The sequence below is a fragment of the Quercus suber genome, unplaced genomic scaffold (genome assembly GCF_002906115.3).
Source record: "Quercus suber isolate HL8 unplaced genomic scaffold, Cork oak 2.0 scaffold_21, whole genome shotgun sequence".
NCBI lineage: Eukaryota > Viridiplantae > Streptophyta > Magnoliopsida > Fagales > Fagaceae > Quercus > Quercus suber.
Window position 1 is genome coordinate 1982623 of NW_027069486.1, and position 23055 is coordinate 2005677.

The window sequence follows — 23055 nt, forward strand, 5'->3', positions numbered from 1 at the left end:
CTATGATCAAGGCCCAGGCCTTGGCCGACTTTGTTGCCAAGTTCACAATAAAAGAAGATGAGGATGAAGAACCAGTAACGTGGATGGTACGGACGAATGGCTCGTCCAACCAACATGCAAGAGGAATCGAAGTCGTCTGACAGTCACCTGAAGGATACTTGATAGAATGCACAGTCCGCTTTTAGTTCCCAACGACTAACAACGAAGTTGAATATGAGGCAATCCTCACAGTTCTCGACCTGGATGAAGCAGCAGGGACTTCGTTGATAGTCATACACAGTGACTCACATGTCATCGTTGGATACATCAACAAAGATTACGAGGCCAAAGGGGACGAATGAAAGAATTCCTGAGCATGGTTAAGGAAAGGATAAGCTAGAAGTTCTCGGCTAGATTTGTACAGATCCCGAAGGGAGAAAATGAGTAAGCTAATCTCTTAGCCAAAGCGGTATTCGCAAAGCACATGGTTATCATTGGCCAGGTACTATCATTCATCCAAAATTCACCAACCATTGCCAAAGTAGATATACAGGTGATCCCTACAAAGGTTGATTGGACAACGCCTATCATCTCCTATCTTAGGGATGGGACCCTTCTGCAAGATCATGAGGCATTTCGGAGGTTAAAAGTGTAGTCATCTCGTTTCGTGCTAATAGGGGACATCCTTTACAAAAAGGGCTTTAGCTGACCATATATGAGATGCTTAGTCCCTGGTGAAGCAGACTCTGTCATGAGAGAAATCCATAAAGGATTATGCGAAAACCATTCAAGGGTGTGCTCATTGGTTCACAAACTAATACGAGCAAGTTACTATTGGCTTACCATGCAGAAGGACACCCTGTCCTACTTAAAGGCGTGTGACAAATGCCAACGATTCAACAGCATCATTTGGCAGCCATTAGAGCAGCTTACCCCAATGAATGCTCCCTGGCCATTCGCTTAATGAGGGCTCAACATAATGGGACCCTTCCTCATGGCAATGCGTCATATCAAATTCCTTGATGTAGGAATTAATTATTTCACCAAGTGGGTCGAGGCCAAACCCTTGGCTACCATCACGGGGAGGAATGTTCACAGTTTCATCTAGAAAAATATCGTTTGCTACTTCGACATCCCTAGAGTCTTCATCTCTGATAATGGAAAACAATTCGATAGTGACACATTTAGAGATTTCTACCAACAGTTGGGGATTAAGAATCATTACTTCTCTCACACCCACCCTCAGGCCAATGGGCAAGTTGAGGTTACAAATCTATCCTTGCTTAAAATTATTAATACTCGGCTTGAAGGGGTAAAGGGTATATGGTTGAATGAACTACCGAGTGTACTATGGGCATATCGGACGATAGCTCGCACTCCTACAGGGAAGACACATTTCCACCTTGCATTCGAAAGTGAAGTTGTCATCCCAACAAAGATTGGGCTAACTAATTACAAGGTATCCCATCACGACAAAAGAAGAAACGAAGAGGAGATGCGCCTACAGCTAGACCTTCTAGATGAAGTTAGGGCAATGGCTGAACAACGGATCGTGCATTACCAGGACCTAATGGCAAAGCATTACAATGCCAAGGTCAAGCCTCGACATTTCCAGATCAAAGAATTGGTTCTGAGGAAGGTGATGGTAGCCACTAAGGATCCCGCGCAGGGGAAATTAGGCCCAAATTGAGAAGAACCTTATAGAATCTTTGACTACCATAGAAAGGGGACTTACCACCTAGAGACCCTCGATGGGCAGAAGCTCTATCACCTGTGGAACACCAAGCACCTGCGAAGATACTATCAATAGTGGACAGATACAAACTATGTTGTCAATTCTTTTTTTATTTAAGCAACTATGAACTGTGCTATCACTTTCTTTGGGTTTTTTTTTTTTTTTTTTTGGAAGTAGGACTCTAATTTTTTGATTACTAAAATAAGATTCTTGAGAATTATCAAACAAGGTATCTATGTCCTTCCATATTGCTCGCACATTTCTATTAAAAATTTACTCTCCTGGTCTTTAAATCTATCAAGTCTTAATCACGGGGTGTCCTTGTCTTAAAATTTATTAAGTCCTACCCACAAGGTGGACGGATCACCCGGGACACCGATGGGTATCCTAGACTCAAAATCTACCAAGTCTTACCCACGGGGTGGATGACTCGTGTTAAGCATAGTTTTGTAGGATTGTATTAGTTTGTATGATGGTTATATCAGTTGTATAATGGGTTGTATGGTAGTGACCGGTTAGTGTAGTGTATGATGATTATATCAGTTGTATGATGGCTTGTATGGTAGTGATCGATTAGTGTAGTGTGTTAGTAGTATAAGTGCCCTAGTGCCTAAGTGTCCATATAAGGCTAGCATATCAGGTTGTAGAGTATACGGGTGGGTTAGTGATAGTGGTTAGGAATTGTGCAAGGGTAGTTGAGTTAGAAGTGGAGTCAGTTATAGATTAGTGGGATGACAGCTGTGAGATGGGGTTTAAAAGACCAAGGAGTTGTACAATGGTCAATCAAGCAAATTGTGAATCTGAATACAGTCTTACTTCTTCTCTCTTTCTTTTTTTCTTTTCTCTGTTTCTTTTCCCAGTTCTTGGTGGCTTAATTGACTCTGAACCCAGCTACAACAATAAACAGTAGATTTCAATCCTAACAATTGGTATCAGAGCATCATTCCTGCCATGACTGAGACACGAGCTGTTGCCATGAATATGGTAAATGAAGCCATTGCTTCTCTGTGTACCACCTTTGATCACCATAACAGGGACATCCATGAAATACAAAAGATTCAAGGCATTCATACCAGAACATTGAACTAGATGAATCAGAACATCAATGTCATCTTACAGAAGCTTAGTTCCATAGATGGAAATCAAAATTCTCCTCAGAGAAATGTACAATCAAATTCAATTCCAAGTTCTTCAATCGTGTCACTTGCGAGGTCTGTGAAGTTGGATTTCCCACGATTTTCAGGTTTTGATCCTGCTAGTTGGGTTTACAAAGCTAACCAATATTTTAGGTATTACCAAACCCCAATTGCAGAAAAGCTATTGATAGCTTCCTTTCACATGGAATTAAAGGCATTGATATGGTTCCAAGAAGCAGAGGAGGCTAGGGCATTTTTTGATTGGGAATCCTTGGTGCAAGCTTTACATATGAGGTTTGGATCAACTGCCTATGATGATCCCATGGAGCTATTAACAAGGCTGAGACAAACAACCACAGTGACTGTATATAAGGCAGAGTTTGAAGCAGTATTAAACAAAATCAAAGGGTTTTCTCCACTACACAAACTCAGCTGTTTCTTGAGTAGCTTGAAGTATGAAATACGTTTACTTGTGAGGATACTCAACCCTCAATCCTTGAATGTAGCTTTTGGATTGGCCAAGATTCAAGAAGAATATGTGATGAGTTGCAAAAGGAGTGTCAAGTATCAACAAGATTCAGGTAAAAATTCTATCTTGGGTTTGCCTAAAAGTAGTGGTAGTAATGGTATGGTAGAAACTAAGCCTAGTATACCTATTAAGAGAATAACTCCTGCACAGATGGATGAAAGGAGGAAGAAGGGTCTTTGTTACAATTGTGATGAGAAGTGGGGGCCAGGACATAAGTGTAGGAATGCTAAATTGTTTCTTTTGGAGGGAATTGAGTTGGGTTATGGGGAAAACTCTGGGGTGAAGATAACTGAATTAGATGAAGAGGTGGACAGTGAGGTAGGTAATACATTTGATAGAAATGTGCAGTCTAATCCTAGTGAAGAGGTTGAGATAGCTTTGTATACTCTTACAAGAACACCCACACTTGGTACAATGAGGGTTATGGGTAGAATTAATGGATGTGGGTTAGTAATCTTGATAGATAGAGGTAGTACTCATAATTTTGTTGATGCATCTTTGGTCAGTAGTTTACAGCTAAGGGTAGATGTCTCAAAGGTGTTAGAAGTCAAGGTAGCTAATGGTTCTGTTGTGAAGACTCAAGGATTTTGTAGTAATGTGCCAGCGTTGGTCCAAGGAGTGGAGTTTTGCATTAATTTTCATGTGTTGGCATTAGGAGGCTGTGATGCAGTCTTAGGGACTCAGTGGTTAAGCACTTTGGGTGAAATTCAATGGAATTTCAAGCTTTTAACTATGTGCTTTTGGTATAAGGATAAATAGATCTTGCTGCAAGGGTTGAGTCAAGTTTCAAGTTCTTCTTTTATGGATTGTAAGACATTCTTTAAAGCTCTAGTGAAGAGAGGATTGTTATTACAGATTGCTGGTGTGGAGACAGAAGCATTAGAAGTTGGTATTCCTGTTGAAGTAGATGCCTTGATACAAGAGTTTAGCCAAGTTTTTGAGACTCTTACTGAGCTACCTCCACTGAGGGTTCATAAGCATTCCATTGTGCTTAAGAAGGGAGCTCAGCCTATATGCCAAAGGCCTTGTAGGTATCTCTTTTATCAAAAAAATGAGATAGAGAAGATTGTGAAGGAGTTGCTGTTAGTGGGGTCAAACAGGAACAGTAGCAGTCCATTTGCTTCACCTATGTTGTTGGTTAGGAAAGTTGATGGATCATGGAGGATGTGCATTGATTATAGGGCATTGAACTCTATCACTGTTAGGGATAAATTTCCAATCCCAATTATTGATGAGTTGTTGGATGAATTGCATGGGGCTGCTATCTTTTCCAAGCTAGATTTGAGGTTTGGGTACCACCAAATCAGGATGAAGGATGAAGACATACCAAAGACAGCTTTTAGGACACAAGAGGTTCACTATGAGTTTTTGGTGATGCCTTTTGGCTTAACTAATGCTCTTTCCACTTTTCAATCCTTAATGAACCAGGTATTCAAGCCTTTTCTTAGGAAGTTTGTGTTAGTTTTCTTTGATGATATCTTGGTTTATAGCAAATCTGTGTCTAAACATGTTATCCACCTTAGGAGTGTTTTGGAGATTTTAGCTCATAACCACTAAGATGGCATTAGCCTCTGTCAGCTCCTCAACCTGATGGGTAGCACCGTTGAGTTTCTTTACTTGCTCCATCAAGGCTTTAACCTCATTATTAAGAGTCCGTACCCCCTCCTTGTACTTCTTTAGTTAGGCAAACTCGTCCTCCAGACGAGTCCTCAAGTGCTTGACGACGGCTTCTTTAGCAGCACACCAAATTTGGAGTGCACGTATCCTTATAGAGGCTTGGTAGAAGACAGACAATTAGCACCAAAACAACACATGACAGAATAAAAAGTACTACTAAAATACTTATCCTCATCAAGTCAAAAAGGCTGGAGTCCTCTAGAACATCCTTTTTATGCTCCAAACACTCGTCAAGATCAGAATCCTTGACAATGGAGTACCCCATTTGAGGGGGCAACGAGCTTGTTGATGACGAGACTGTGAGCCATCATCAAACACTTACCCACTCTGTGTCAAGGGGGATTGGGCGTAGCTTGAGAAACCGATGGGCCCAAGTTGATGGGCTGATTGACCACCATTTTCAGTGAGCGATCTTCGTCACCCTAATTCTTCCTCTTCTAGCTTGTCTTTGCAGCAGGGGCCAACGAGCTGCCTGCCTTGATTTGAAGGGCTGTAGCCTTCTTCACTCCTAAAGCCTCTTAATCCCTAAATCCATCTTTAAAAAGACAAAAGGGTAAGAGCGACGAATCTACTGGAAAATTGACAGATGGATCAAAATAAAGGACATTTACAACATCTGGATTGAGCGTATAGCCTTCTTGCTTCGTTTGTCAGAACAGGACCGCCACAAAAAGCATGTAAGTTGTCTAGAGTGACTAGCTTTTTCCAACTCCTGCGCTCAAGGGGAATAACAAGGATGCGTTGAAGAAAATCGACTTCTTCCTTAGTAATGGATGGACATACTTGAGCTAAAAAAAGAAAACACGATGGATTAGTAAAATGTGTGAAACACAGATGGATCAAAGGCAGCCCGACAACTGACATGACTTATTCAAGATACTCCTGGTATTGTCGTACTCGTCCCCTATGCTATTCCATTCGTCGAGTCTACTCACCTAGTTCGAGCCTTAAACAAAAAATTAATGGCTCTTCCAATCACGGTTGGAGTTGAGGACGTCTGTCACTAACTTCAATGCTGCCTTACGGATGACGAAATCATAAAAACACTTGGAGCCAGCAATTTGCTGAGTTTTATAACAAACAAAGAATTCGTCTAGAATAAGGCGACGGACACCTCCACTCATTTGACCCTATAGTACCTCTGCCCCCAGAAAGATTCTCCAAGCATTTAGGTAAATCTGGCAGACGAACACTCCTAGATGGTCAGCCAATCATCAGTGTAATTTCGTGAGAGGTAACCTTAAATCGGCCATAAAAATAGCCTCGTAAAAACCGACGTCCACGGTTTGGCCAGAGTTGCACTTCTCTTTTTTGCTCGTCATCCTAGTAGGGACATTGTCTAGTATTTGATAACGAGGGTGCAGATTATTGAAAACTCTATCTGACATCTTCGAGAGAAAATCATTTATAGATGAAATACTGGGAAGGATGAATGGCCTGTAGTCATCACCTGTCGAACCAAGGGCTACAACCTCTTCCTCTCCCTCCCCGTCTGCTTCCTCTCTGTCCTCTTCCTCTTTATCCTTCTTTTCCTCTTCATCCTCCCCATCTTCTCTGTCCTCTTTATCATACTCATACTCTCCTTCCCCTTCAATCTCTTCATCCAGCTCTCCCTCTATCTCATTTTCTAAAAGATGAGCTGACAGCTCCCTTTCCAAGGAACCCATCCACTCCTCCGTTTAAAGGAACACTTCCCAACGGATGAACATCTTTGTCATCCGAATGGAGGGACGGGATGAGATCGATTGTCGCTTTACTACCTCCTAACATTCCTTCACCTACAAGCGACAGATAAAAAACTAGGCAGTCACTCAAATGAACTACTAGACCAAGGGCAAAGGGAAGATGGATACAAAGAATAAAATGAAAAATGAACAAAAACCTACCTAGAGAAAGACGATGGTTGGGGGTTATACACGGATGGAATAGTCGAAATGATAGATGAACAGTGGCTGACAGATGATTGATGTTGATGGGGGAGCTCTGGGTAGAATTCTCTAGGAAAATAAAAATTGAACTTAAGGAAAAATACAAACATATTTATAGGATGAAAAAAGCACAGAAAACAAAGCGACATGACGTTTCATTTCCACCAATCTCAGGGCGCCACGTGTCACTTTGCAAACTACGAGGACCTTACTGCCCCTCATTTATCACATCGGACATCAGGACGAGGAGCATTAAATAAAAGAATATTCTCTTTACTTCGCTAACTTTTAGCTACCCTGACGAATCACAGAGTTGGGGGCTGCTAATGAGGGCATTTTCGTCTAGCAGGAAATATTGTTATCCATTTGTCCTAGATGGTCCTCCCTTCGTCTGTCTAGCTAAATAACCTCAAGGCTGACGATCCAATCCACGCATCCATTGTCGCAGTATCTTGAACCCGTCATAGCAGCAAGTGGAAAATGCTCGATGATTAGAAGCCGATGGCCACTCAGGTCCTCGTCTCCTTGTCTACATGCTGACGGATGTTTGGCCAAGCCGACGAACAAATGTAGTGGGTCCCATAATTCTTTATGTGATTGCCACGCATATGTCCCCATAAGGAAATATCTTGCACATCACGTCCAAAGACCCTACTACACGCCCATATCTTCCCTATATGGAAAAGACACCTTAAAATCTCAAAAACCCTAGCCCTAGATCTTCTCCACATGGAAAGGTCCTTACATCCAAGGGATTTTGATTCACTACTCCCCACTATATTAGCATCGAGTTTGCTCCTTTCTCAAATATGCAGAAATTCCCTAGTTTTCTCACTATAGAGTTCTTAGAGATTTCTCATTCACTGACTTGATCTTCGGAGAATCTTTGGCCGGTACCACACCGGTGCTTTCTGTTAGATAATTGGTCTCTTGTTCTTCAGGTACCCATTGGAGCACTTGAGGACTATCAACTCACTGACGATTTTTGTGCATCATCAACTTCTCTACCAAGAAAAGGACCCCCCTTTTGCTGTTGACAGTAAAAGGAAGCCAAGCTCTTTACATGCAGAAAAGCAGTTGAGTTTGTTATAAAAGTTGGGTTTATTTAGTTCGCCATTAAAGGTGACAATGCCATATATTATGAAATATCTCACAGTACCTGGCCCTCATCTCTCTCATCTAGGCCATATTTTGGAGGATGTTAAATGGCTTTATTCTGGTCTTGGATTGATGGAGGTTAGATGAATCAGTCGTGCAGTGAATTTAGTTGCTCACTCTTTGGCTAGGTATGCTAGAAATGTTTCAGATTTTGTAATTTGGATTGAGGATTTCCCTCCTCCTGCATTGGAGGCTTTGTACTTGGATTCAATTCAATTTCAAGAATTAATGAATGAAAATTTTTTTCAAAAAAAAAAAAAAAAACCGCTCATCCAGCTAAAAGTATAAGGGAATTAGAGGGGATGCTTTCCCACTTTCTTTTACAATTACAATTGTACTTTTTGTTAACTTTGAGCGAATAATCTCCTAAAAAAAAAAAAAAACTTTGAGTAAATAAAATTTCAACAAGAAAACGAATGCAAATGCACATTAGTTTGATTGGGACTATGAAAATTAAAAATTTTACGTAGTATATGCTCTTATGTTTTAATTCAAAGTGTCCTTAATTTGTGGCAAGTAAGACTGTAAGATATTCTGATCTGGTATTTGGAAAGTGGGAGTTACATTGGCAATTTAGCAAGTAAGCAAACAGTATATCATGGTCTCTCTATGGTGGTGGTCTTTTTATTTTTTTATATAATTAATTTTCCCTTTACAACAACTCAACAAGTATGGGATGGGATAATTCAAAAACAGGTTTTTCCTATGAAAAGATCAAACATTACCGGTGTGAGTGACTATTGCTTATGCCCTTCCATTAAGGATGTTGATAAATTCCCCATATTCTTCTTGTGTTGATTTATAGTTGCTGGGGTTTTTATTTTTATTTTTAGGGCAAATTATAACTTATCCACCTATGATTTGGACGAAATTTAAGTTGCTTACTTGTTATTTGAAATTTGACACTTTATCCGCTTGAGGTTAACTCAGTTAGATTTTCGTAACTCATCTCTGTTAAAAACATGACTAAATATATAGTTTTGCTCCACTTTATGTCTCTCTCCTCCAAAAACACACAAAAAAAATAAAAAAAAATACATGATCAAATAAGATAAAAAAAGAATCCAACGAATACTTGCATCATGGAACTTCAAACCACATGTAGACAACTTAAAATTTGGTCAAACCTCAGGTGGATAAAGTGTCAAATTTTAATCTACAGGTATACAACTTAAATTTTAGCAAAATCACAGGTGGGTAAGTTGTAATTTGCCCTTATTTTTATTATTTTAAATATTCAATTGTAACAATAGGAAAGGGGAATTTAAGCCTTGAACATTTTCGTTGGAAACACCTAAAGAAGGTGTTAGTCGAGCTACAAAATTTTTGACAAACAACTAAATGATTTTGATCAAAAGTTACAATGAGCTATAGATCCAAGATATGATTAAATTCAATGCAATAAGGTGATGATGCCGAGAATCTTCAGTTAGTCACACAATACTCACGTGCTCGGAACGAGATCTAAAAACAAAAACAAAGAAAACCCTAAGAGAGTACCGGTGTGGTACCGGCCAAAGACTTTCTGAAGGTTAAGTTAGAAAAGTTTTCACAACCCTAGAGTGCCAGAGTTGGGGTGAATTATGTGTACCTTGTTTCTTGAGAGCCTTTGGGTTTTTATAGTAGTGTCGAACCGACTTTCGTTTCTTATGTTAGAAGTCTTTTTCTTATGGAGAAGATCATCATTAGTGGGCGTATATTACGGGATCTTTCTCACGTTAGGATTCTATCCTTATTGAGACTCTATTGACTTGAGTTAATCGTTGGACGCAAGTTGTTTCCATTTATGATTACTTGGAGGTCACTTAGTGGATGCCACGTGGCCTTGAGATCCATCGACCTTGCATTCGTGCATCTTGGATGCGTCCACTATAAGCCCATTGGTCTAGCACCGTCATGTTCATTAGAATGGACCCGTCAGCACTGGTTTTACCTCCTTCATAAGGGAACCAAATTTAGTAAATCTGATTCATTATGAAAATAAAATCCGGAAATTGTTTTTCGAAAGAATATATTGTGTTATAATGCCTTATTTATACTTTTTTTTTTCAACAAGTAATATATTTACGTAGACAATATCTCTTTTCTCTTTTATTTTGTATATATGAATATGAAAATTGTGATAGTTATCAACAGTATTGCTATGAATTCTACCCATTCTCTTTGAAATGGCCAGAATTTTCTATTTCAATTAATTAACTGGTATGAATCACCCTTCTATTCCATTTCATTCTAAATTCCATTTCATGCCACCTGTTTTGGTCCATTCCACTAAATCTCACCCAGTAAGGTGATTTCAGTTGGTATGTAAACAGATCATTATATTTTTCTTAAACCATTTTTTTATTCCAATAGACAAATTGAAATGGAGTCTGAAACGATATTCATAACATCAATGCATATTTATTTTGATTGTATTTTTAAATGGAACTATTATATAAAATATCATTGTAATTATTAATGGATATTTATTATTGTTTATATATGAAAATATTTATTTTATCATTTAAGAAAAATATGATGGGATAAGATTCAAATTAAATGTTTAAACATATATTAGAATTTAAATTCAATTAATTCAATACATCATTTAGAATATTGACATGAAAAATTATGTGGCATCAAAAACTTATGTGGCAAGATATTATGAGTATAACCAAAAGTCAAACATTTTCAACTTTATACATACTAGCTTGTAACTTCATTCATATGCATATGATACATTTACAAATAAGCATAACTAAATTTTACCAAGTTTACATTTAATATATATAATGTTTATTCATTTGAAAATATAAACAACTACTAATAAAATAAATATAAGTTTATTTGAAATAAATGGAAAAAAAATCATTTAAATTGCTATTATGGGGGTAAGGGCTTGAAATTAGATATTGGGCCTTGGGCTTATTCGAGGACGCGGCTGTGCCTGAAGAGGGGCAAATAATTATGTGGAGTCCCAATTATAAAGTCCACATAGGAAGGGACGAACAGAGGGTGGTCCGAGGAGGAACTCCTCCTCGGATATGATGGACGCAGCTTAAATTTGTATTCCAACGATCAAAGTGACCTTCTTGGAGTCTCCAACAATAAGGACGTGCATCACACATGTATAAGAGGGGATGGGAATCCAGAAATATCTAATGGAAAGCTGTCACCACCGCATTAAATGAGCTGCAGCTATTTTTCTGACTGCATTTATGTGGAGAAGACCCTTGCACAGTGCTGTCTTGGCCACTACAACTCATAGATGGCCAAAAGAGGCGTATGATGGGATAGACATTCAAGTGAGGACTCAGATCACTGACAAGTGTAAGACCAAGATGGTCTGGAGGGAGCCATATAATGTAACAGACCCTTCGTGAAAAGGGGGGAAAGAAATTGAAAAAGGAGGAGAGGAGAGTGACCAGAATTGCACTGGTAACTAGTCTTACTGAATCATATGAGTATTGGCCTCCTCAGACAACACATTCACCTAACCTCACAAGTATTGCTCATGCATGATGATCTTTCAAACTTGTCCTAACCGTTGTTCATTTCACTAAAGCCTAGTTTTAGAACCTGCTATCTACAAATTTATTGCTTTGGGCTATTTGGGCTTAGGTCCATACTCCTTTTGGGCCAAGAGTTCAAACCAGGTCCATACAGTTATCTATGACATTCTCAATTTTAGTTTCTCCAACCATTATAATAATAATAATATAAGAAAAGTTAATCAATGATGGTGATTTTTTTTCTATATTTATTAATTTTGCTTCTATGGTTTTCTCTCTTAATAACATATTTAGCACAAAAAATTAAGAAAACTAAATTGGACTCCTCGATTTTTGTAGTGTGGTAAATAATTTCACTAAAATTAAAAAAATTGGATGAGACACATGGCTTAAAATTAGACCCCAAGTTGAGATCTAATTGCATCTTCTCTCAGCTTTAGTTATATATATATACATATGATATAGAATATGAACAAATAAACAAGCGATTCTTATATTTATTAATGTCAAATGATCAATAGATAAGCAACCAATATAATTAAGAATCGGACACACAATTTTGTTTTGTTTAATTAGAATTTTGTTGATTTGATGATAAGTGCAAGTTTATATTGTGTATTAAGCTGTTAAAGAAATGTAGGGTTTTTTTTTTTTTTTTTATGATTACACAAAGTTTTGTCTCTCTACTTAGCTTCAAAAATAAGTTTTTGAATCAAGTTTAAATATTCATGGATGATTTTTTTATTAGGGTTTCTAAAAATAAATAAAAAAAATTTCCTTGTTATTTGATCATTTTAAGATATAGCCATAAAGAGGGAAGCGTAGGTCCACAGGTGACTCTCTCCCTCGCTCTCTCATTCAGTCTCCATTTGCCTTTTTTTCTTTCTTTTCTGTATTTCTTTCCTCTAGTTCTTCTTCGTCATTTACAATGTATGTAACAATACAATGATACAAGTAAATAATAATTGCAGTCCCCATCAATCCTTATTCTCCTCCACTAGAGAATTACGTGTGTGGTTAAGAGTCTTTTTACAAAAAGTAGTGTGTAGCTGTATAATTAAAATATACTAATTTTTATTATTTAATTTATAGATAAAATAATATAACATGTATTTGGTCGTAGTTTATTAGATTTTTTTTTTTTTTTTTTTTTTTAAAAAAAAAAAAAAAAAGGGAAGACAGTAATTCAGAAACTAGTACATTACTAATTTAGATAAAAAAAAAAAAATTAGTTGTCTATTTTTATATTTAACACCCTAAAAATCGATAAATTCTTGACCACGCCTCTGGGAAAGATACCCAAATATTTCAACACCATCTGCTTGCGAAAATGACTCATCTAAGCCTCTTTGCCATCTCCCACATCTTTGCATTGTGCTTTTGCTTGGTTAGTATCATAACAATTGCCGAAACAGCTGACATTAAGTTGCCTGAGATTCAAATTCAAAATGACTTATCTGAAAGCGCCGCACCGGTCAAGGTTAACATTACTGGTAAACCTGAGATTTCGCTCAAATACAATGATGTTTACAAGTTGAATGTTACAACAAACGAAATACTTAACTGCACTGCGACATTTGGCTCCTTTACTACAAACTGGCATGCCTTCGATCCCAGCAGTGATGCAGGCCATGCAACAAGTTACCAGGCGATTACAACGTTTGGTATCTATCAAAGCTTTGACAACATTACTTTTGAGTTAAAAACTAAATGGTTTTTTAAATAATTGATGGTGCTGATTGGCATTTTAGATTAGTGCAGCACAATGTTGTTGGAATAATAATGGAATAAAGGAAATTAGTTGACAAAAGTCTTGTACCTCAATTAGTTGACATCTTTTAGGGTTTCGAATAAAACATCTCTAGAGTTCAAATCTCCCTTATCTCCCTTATCTTACTGTATTGTTGAATTATCAATATAAATAAAAATTAAAAGATATATATCTATATACATTAGGGTTAACTATATATACAATTCTATTCTTCTCATTTTTACTTTAGTGTTTTAAAAAGTCTTATATATTATTAGATAGAAAAGTTTCTTTTTTATTAGTATTTTGTGTAGGCTCTTTTTTATTTTGTGGCTGAATTTGATTATATATATAATGTCGTGTGGTTCTTCCCTCAACAATACAATGCCCTGTGTGCAAATTAATTGAGTTAGATGTTAGTCAAAATCTAGATCTATCATCATCCCAGTCAAATTAGGTAACATTTTTATCCAATTTGGCACTTTTCTTGCTAGATTGGATAGCATCCTTATCAGTCCTGGTTCTTCTTATTCTTTTCCTCTTTCCAATTTTTTTTTTTCAGTGTATCAAGCCATTAGGATCCATCCATCATGCCCATCATGCATGTTATGGCAATTTTTTTTTAATAAAACGAAAATTTCATTTTTAAAATTGATTTGATTTTTTGGAATATTGTATGAGAATTTCTTGAGGTCGCTATTTGAAGCTTGTACTTTATTGCTTAAAAAAAAAAAAAAAAAAAAAGAGACTCCATGGCAATTCGTGTTCGCGTGTCGGGTTCGTGTCGGGTTGAGGTGTGAGTATTACGTTATATAGGTCAACCCGAACCCGACCTGTTTAGTAAACAGGTCAGGATTCCTCAACCCTAACGCGACATGTTTATTAAACGGGTAACCCGACACGACTCGTTTAACCCGTTTAATTAGTAGGTCAAGTTAAGATCGACACAAATAACCTGTTTGATTATGACCTGAATAACCTGTTTAATTAAACTTAACCTGATATCAACTCTCATGTATCTAAATTTATAATTCAACTATAAATCAAGTAATAAAAATTCAAATACTAACAATAGCAAATAATTCTTTCATTCCCTCAAAATAAAATTACTAGTCCAAAAGGTTCCAACCTCAATACAATCAAATTCAAATTCAATAATATGTCAATGTTCCATAATAAAAAGCCAGGATTATTACATGGCATCCAAGTGCCATCTCAAAAACTAAAAGACAAGCCAAAATAATTACATGATAGATCAATATTTCCATGATGGCAAAAATATCCAAGTCCAACCATCCAAGTGCCACATCAAAAAGTAAAAGACATCACTGATTAAGAAACTGGATTAGAAGAGACTGGGGGTCCCATTGAAGTGGTGTCTTCCATGTGCTCATCCTTATTGATATTCATGTCCATTATATCTTCAGTGAGCTCTTCCAACTGTGATTGTGCAAGTCCTACATCAAAAAATTTAATGAAACATTAAAAACTTATCATTATAAATAAGAAATTTAGAAACTGTGGGTAATCAAGCAATTGAATCAATTAAGTAAATAATAGTAATTCACATATTAGTATAATTAGTAGTAATGAACTTGGATAAATGTGGATAAAAATACAATTATACCTAGACAAATTTAAGTTTTAAAAAATAATACATATCAACTCTGCATTAAGCTGAACATATCCTGTGAGTTTTTAAAGCTAAAAAGAGCTTTACAAGGAAATACTGAAATTTCAAACTTTTAGAGAAGCTCCATAAAATTTAGAGTTCATATTTTATAAATTAATAGCTATAAAACACTAATTTCACAGGTAAAGTTTTAGTTTCTACCACAATGTCATAAAGAGAAAAGGAGAAGAAATTTCATTATCCTACATAGATATTCACAGCTAAGTTGGACAACAAAGATAGGATAACACATCATAGATATTGTCTACTGTGTACCAAGTCTGCCAAATAACATCTATAAACTATTATATTCTGTCCATAGAGCAACGTTTCTGCCATTTAAAGTTTACATAATATGGGAAATCTGACATATATGAAATCTGACATAAATATATTATTTTCTTTTTAAAAAATCATCATAAAACTTATAACTTATTCAGCCAACATGTAAATAAAAAATACATTACCTATATCTGCATATAACCAATCTCTGCTACAAACCAATGCCTCCACAACATCAGGTTTAAGTGCACTCCTGAATTGATCAATGATTCGTCCCCCAACACTAAAAGTGGATTCTGAAGCAACGGTAGAAACAGGAATGCTTAAAACATCACGAGCCATAGCAGCAAGTTCAGGATACCGAAATTCATTTCCTTTCCAAAAAGCAAGAATGTCTAATTTTGCATTCCTATCTACTCTTGGTTCATCCAAGTAGAGCTCCAATTGAGTTTTTTGTGCTTGCCTACCCATATCCATACTATGAAAAGAATCAAATTCCTACATACAAAAACAACATAATAGATATTAATTTAGGCAGAATATAAATAACATAATATAAATAAATAAAAATGAAAAAAAAAAAAAAAAACATACTTGCATCATAGACAAAGATCCCTCATTAGCATATTGTTCTTCAATTTCTTGAGTAGCTTGACCAGCCATTTCAGAAGATATTGAAGGTGCAGAAACATTACTCACATATTCCCCAAACAAAGCAAATAATTTTTCACGAACCTTCAAATATTGGAGTGAACTAGCATGCCCATAAAGCTTCTGATAGCACCAATCAACTAAAGGAAGCTTATACCTAGGGTCCAAGACCACTGCTATGGCCAACACAACACTAAATTCTATCCAATACTTCTCAAATTTCACAAGCATTTGATCTGCCATTTTTCTCATATACTCATCCTCACTATCACTTTCTTTCTTCAAGGTAAAATAAACAATGAAAACTTGTGGAAAATATAAGTTAGCTGTGGGATATTTTGTGCCAGAAAAGACCAATGTCGCATCATAAAAAACAGCCAAAAACTTTTTAATTTTTTCTGCCTTTTCCCACTCACCACCAGTAGGATAGTGCTTAAAATTGTAATTGGTTAACTCTAGGTGTTGAAAAGCACGTCGATAAGAGAGAGCACTTTGAAGCATTAAAAAAGTTGAATTCCATCTAGTAGGCACATCTTGCCTTAAACCTTTCTTACCATCCAAATCCATTTGCTTAACAGATTCATAAAAACTTTTTTTCCTCCCTTGTGAGCCTCTTACATACTTAATGCTTTCACGAATTTTTTGAACAACAACATCAATTTCTTTCAAACCATCTTGTACAACCAAATTAAGAATATGAGCACAACAACGAAGATGAAAAAATTCACCATTACAAACAAGTGCTTTCTTATTTTTCAATTGAGTTCTAAGCATGTCAACAGAAATATCATTGGAAGAAGCATTGTCCAACGTCACACAAAAAATCTTATTCTCAATGCCCCACATAGATAGCAATTTATAGACTTTTTCAAACAAAGACACACCATTATGTGGTGGTGGCATAAAGCAAAAGTTCAACACTCTTTTCTGTAAGACCCAATTAGCATCAATAAAATGAGCTGTAACACACATATAACCATCAGTTGCCATAGAAGTCCACAAATCAGATGTCAAACAAACTCTACCAGGAACAGATGTCAACACAGATTTCATCCTTTCTTTTTCCCTCTTATACATCTTAACCATATCATTCTTAGCAGTATTTCTAGAGATATTAGGGACATCAACACACAAGTATGAAAATATTGCCCGTATACCAACATACTCAACAAACCGGAAAGGTAATTCATGCATTATAATTGCAGCACATAACAACTCCCTAAATGTTGCAGGATCAAATTTAGGTGAACTTACAGACATTGCATTTTGGCCAAGTATAAGCTGCCCAACATCCGTTGTGTCTTTTCTTGGACATACCTTCAAATGCCGCTTCAAATTTCCAGTACCATATGCTCCAGCAGCAATATATACCTTTCCACACTTCTTGCATTTGCATGTAGGCTTTTCTTCATCTTTTGTGGGAAGCATCTGAAAGAAATGCCAAACGGTTGAAGTCCTCCTTCTTTTCTTGTCTTTGTTGTTTGTCTTATTCTTAGACTTAGTCTTAGCCTTCTTTGGTGGAGGAAGTTCACCCACTTCATCAAGTTCATCTTCCGAGTCAAGGTCTTCTCTTTCAAACTCAATGTTAATAGGAATTGGCTCATCACTTTCCATCTAGACCAATTTAAAGAAAAATTATTGATCAGAAATTTAGTAATTCTAAGATGACAAAAACAAATAAACTTGAAAAGAAATCATAAAGAACAACAAATAAATTTAAAATCAACAAAACAAACAAACAAATCTACTATAACATTACAGTGATTATCACAAAAAACAAATGGATCTTCAATTATTTTATTTTAAAATGATAGAAACAGAAAACACTTGAAATTAAATCATAAAGCAAGACAAATTATTTTAAATCAACAAAAAATAAACATATCTACTTTTATTTTTTATACCAGTAAAAAAAGATCTCCTGTTATGTACTAAAAATTCAACAACATAATGATTACTAGTAAACAGTGCAACAAGAGTAACAAATATTTTTCTGCACAGCGGTATTTTCTGCACAGTGGTGTTTTCTGTGCAGTGGTATTTTTCTGCAGTGTAGTTTTTCTGCACATTGGTGTTTTTCTGCACAATGTTATTTTTCTGCAGTGTAGAGCACAATGTTTTTTTTCTGCAGTGTAGTTTTTCTGCACAATGTTATTTTTCTGCAGTGTTTTTTTGCACAATAGTTGTATACATGTATAGACTTGCCCTTTTAGCTATACTCACTTGTTTTGGCCTTAAAAAAAATATTCTTTTAGTTGTAACTTGTAAAAGGTTTCCGTATATATCAAACATATGCAAATTTGCTGATCCAATATGCATGTAAGTAGAGAGCTGAAATTTAGCTTAAATAAAATGAGTTAATTTAACTTGAATCTGCCATGCACCATTCCACCAACTAGGGAATTAATCCTTTTATGGCTTTAATAAGAAGGATTAGCATTGTGTCTTATTATGTACGGAGAAATCAAAATCATGAAAAGGTTAGAAATTATCTATCTTTCAAAAGACAAGAAGAATGGTTCGCTATATCATTCACTTAATTGTCATATATGTAAAAAATGCTTTTCGGCCTAAGATAAGTAACATCGAAAAATTGAAACTATTACTCTAAATGAAACCTACATTAACCTATGAAAGTCCACCGTATCTTTATTTATTATTATTTTTGGAATTAATTTGGAACTAAGACTCATTTGTTGTTATTTAATTCTAACAAGTGATACGATTTTGAACGTGTTTTATTCGATTTTCAACACCCATCCCACCTTGATAATCCCAATTTATATAAGCTAGATTATTCATCCTTTAGATGTACAATTATTTTATTTTAATTATTTTATTACGTAGTGTTATATACGTAATAAAATAATAACACTCAAAAGGTAAAACAATATAGATACATATTAAGCATAAACAATTGAGAGTCAGTCAACTCAATTGAAGTGAAATAGAAATAGAAAGACGTTAATTGAAGTGATGAAAATCAGAAAAGGTTATAAAATATTGAATCCAAACAAAACAAGCAAGAAAGTTAAACTTAACTCCACAATCCACACACCAAACGCACCAATTGAGTTTGCCGTAGTGGCCAATTCTTTTCCTTCTTTTTTTTAATAAATTTATTTTCTAAACTGAGAATAAGCTATCAATTATATATATAGTTTCATTCACTTTCTAATCAAACTTCAAATTCATCTGTAATCTATGATTCCCCACCCTCCGAACCCTAAAATATACATTCACATACATACACACAGAAGAAATCTACGATGTATACAACCATGACCAAAACCAAACGACAAATATTCAGGTTAACAAGTCTACTATTGATACTAAACAATCATAATGATAATGATTAACACAATAAACAACAAGATCTACAATTACTTAAAATTTCATAAGTAAGAAAACAAAACGAAAATATATAACATATATACCTTCCAAGGGGATTTGGCGGTTGAAAGCTGAAGAAAAAGAACCAGTGAAGCTCTGAAGTTGTAAAGGAGAACAGAGAGCAGAGAGGGCAGCCACGGTTTTGAGGGGAAGAGATATTAGAGGGGTTGGCTAGGGATTTGAGGGGAAAAGAGAGTAGAGGGTTGAGAGACATGAGGTGGCTAAGGACCTAAGGTTTTGATTTTATAGTGTAGTTTGTAGAATCTGTATCTGTAGGAGAGGCTGGAGTTTTGAGGAGAAGAAGAAGAGTCGGAGGAGACAGAGTAATGACGTTGATGAAAACGAAGAGACACAAGGTTCAGCAGAGAGGCATTAGGTCTGGTTTTGAGGAGAATAAATCATAGCTAAGCTTATATACCTAGGTTTTAAGGGTAAAATTGTAAAATTACCTTTATAAGCTAATCGGGTCAAATGGGTCAAACGGGTTCAATAGGTTGAACACGAACACGACCCGTTTAATAAACGGGTTAGTCGTGTCAACCCGAATTTGACCCGAACCCGTTTAGCCTCAACCCATGACCTGTTTATAAACGGGTTAGTTGTGTCGGGTTTGCGGGTGGTGTCAAATTTTGCCACCCCTGCTCCATGTACATGTTTAGACAAAAAGTCTCATTTAAGTGTTCTCAAAAAAAAAAAGAAAAAAGAAAAAAAAGAAAGTAATGTCTAATATAAAACATTATAGGTTTTCATATAACGATATATTTCATTAGAAATGTTGCTACAATTAAAATCATTCAGTTGCTTATACACTAGCTTGTTGAGCAATTTTATGCCCCCATTTGTTAGTTTGGATGGAAGATGTTCTACTAGATATAGAATCTGTTCTTCAAGCTGTTTTAAAAAGCCTCACTTAATAATATGAAGGGTAAATTACAAAGTTGGTCCTTTTCCTTTACACTAGATTTCAATTTGATTCATAACTTTTCAATTGTGTCAATTTGGTCCTCAACTTTTTGGTACTATGTCAAAATAATCCTTACCGTTAAGTGATGGATGAAAAATGCTAATATGGCTAAAAAATACTCTCTCTCGTGGAGTTCTCTCTCTTGTGCATATGAGTTTCTTCCTCCCTTGACCTAGGTCTAGGGCATATTTTTCTTTTTTAGTGCTTAGTCGTGTGTGTGCTACTAGTTTACCATGGCTGACGATGTTATTAACAGAATGGAAAACATGAAGTTGACTACGGAGGAGGAGGAAGTGATTGCCATCTCTGATGAGGGAAGATTGGAAGCCATTGAGGATTGCACTCTAAGCTTGATGGGTAAGTTTTTGACGTGTAAACCCTTTAACAAGAGAGTAGCAAAGAATACTATGAGAAGGGCTTGGGGGTTGGACGACAGATTACGCATCACTGAGGTAGGGCCGAATCTCTTTCAGTTCAAATTCACATCTGAATTTGATCTTAACAGAATTTGGAGAGGAGGTCCATGGTGCTTTGATAATCAATTATTGATGCTCAAACGATGGAGTAAAGGTATGACAGTTGGGAATATTAGAATGGAGACGGCCACTCTCTGGGTTCAGATCTGGGGGGCGCCGTTGGATATGTTTTCTTCACAGGTTGCTAAGGAAGTGGGGAGTAGGCTTGGGGTTGTTAAGGAAGTAGAGCACAGAAGAAGGCAGGATGAGTTAAACTACTTTATGAGGGTTAGGGTTGCTTTACCTATCTCTAAACCTATTTGCAAAGGAAGTTTCATTGCAGGGTCTAACGGGGAAAGACACTGGGTGATGTTTAAATACGAACGATTGCCGTTGTTTTGTTATTATTGTGGAATGCTTGGACATGACATCAAGAACTGTGCTGCACACTTTGCTGTGACTAAAAATGGAGGTACGACGGAATACCAATATGGAGATTTCCTTAAAGTAATGGGGGGACGACCAAGAGTGGATCCATTTGTAGGGAAACAAGGGGGGTCGGAAGATAGCCCAGCGGCTGGTGGAGACAAGTCTGTGGCTGGCTTGTACAGGCCTGAGGAGGGTCCGATCACTTCTGAAGATTGGATGCAACGAAACAGGGCTGTGACGGCGGAGGAAGGATAGTGTAGAAACCCTAGTGTCGATGATGAAGGGGAGTCCGGGTTTTCAGGAAACACGCCACAAGTTTAGGATCGTGATGGGGAGAATCTAGGCCATGCAGATTACGTGGTGAGGTGTACTGATGACGTGCTTAATTCAGTTTCTTGTGTGCAGGAAAAATTGATACAGAAGAATGATGTGTTACCTGGTGGGCTGGACGGTAAGGCAAATGTGAGCCACGTGATGAATGTAAGTGACACTGGTACAATTAAAGAAGCAACTACAGATGGGCCAATTGTTACAAAGCCCAAATCATCTTGGACTAGATTTAATAGGATGGATTTTGGGCTAGGAGGATTGCACAAGGCCTTGTTGCCGTCCATGGGTAAAAGGAATCTTCCATTAGACTTTGAAGATAACTAGAATAGTCAGGAAGAGGAGAGAAGAGTTAAGAGGGGGAAATTAGAAAATGAGGAAGCTAATGGTTTTGGGAGAGCAGAGGGGGTGGATGACCACCCTTGCCAGGAGCAATGAGGCTATTATGTTGGAATTTCCAAGGGCTTGGGAACCCTTGGACAGGTAGAAGCCTTCGCAAACTTGTGAGGGAACAAGCTCCCACTGTGTGTTTTCTTATGGAAACACGACTAGACAGAGAAGGATTTGAGAATTTGTATGGGGATTTGCAATTTCAGAATAAAATTATAGTAAAACAGCTAAATGCAGGGGATGGTTTAGCTTTATTATGGAAGAATGATGTGATGATGGAATTGATTAATTATTCGCCTAATCATATTTTGATGAAGGTGATTGGAGAGGATGGTTATGTCTGGTTTTTTACTGGATTTTATGGATGGCCTGAAGCTCAACATAAAGAAAAGTCTTGGAAGTTGCTTGAACATTTGAGAACCTTTGTTAATGGGGCATGGCTTTGTGCGGGAGATTTTAATGCAATTCTAAAGAGTGCAGAGAAGTTAAGTTTAAGGCCACCTAATCTAGTGGAGATTGATGCCTTCAGAAGTGTGTTAGACTCCTGTAATTTTGAGGATTTAGGGTACAGAGGTTATACCTACATGTGGTCTAATAAGAGGCCTGGTGAGGCTAATACTAAATTGAGACTTGATAGGGCTGTGGCAACTATGGAATGGCGGGATAAATTTCAGATGACAACAATGTCTCATCTTCCACCCCATGCTACAGATCACCTGCCAATCATGGTGCATGTGAAGAGTGTTCAGAGGTATCAGCAGAAATTTAAAAAGGGGTTTAAATTTGAAGAAGCTTGGCTGTTATGGGAGGATTGTGATGCGGTGGTTAAAGATGCTTGGGATATGGTGGGAGGGAGGGGAGACGGGTCTGGCTTCAATTAAGGAGAAGATCAAGTTTTGTGGTGAGGAATTGCAAGCATGGGGTTCTTCAAAATCAGAGCCAAATGAAGCAGCCATGAAAAGTCTTCAAAACCGATTGGAGGTGCTAAATAGTGCTGAAGTGGTGACTGAGGAATCTAAGGCCGAATATTTGAGTGTCAGCAAACAGTTAGATGACTTGCTTTTAAAGCAGGAAATTTACTGGGTACAATGGTCTCGGATCCCGTG

The 23055-nt window shown here is 36.8% G+C and overlaps 1 protein-coding gene across 1 annotated transcript; it reads left to right on the top strand.

The window, feature by feature from the left end:
• The first annotated feature begins 21993 nt into the window (after nucleotides 1–21993).
• Nucleotides 21994–22830, top strand: LOC111994084 (uncharacterized). Its single transcript, XM_024025943.1, has one exon. The coding sequence runs from the start codon at nucleotides 21994–21996 to the stop codon at nucleotides 22828–22830; it is 837 nt and encodes a 278-aa protein (XP_023881711.1).
• Nucleotides 22831–23055: the final 225 nt, after the last annotated feature.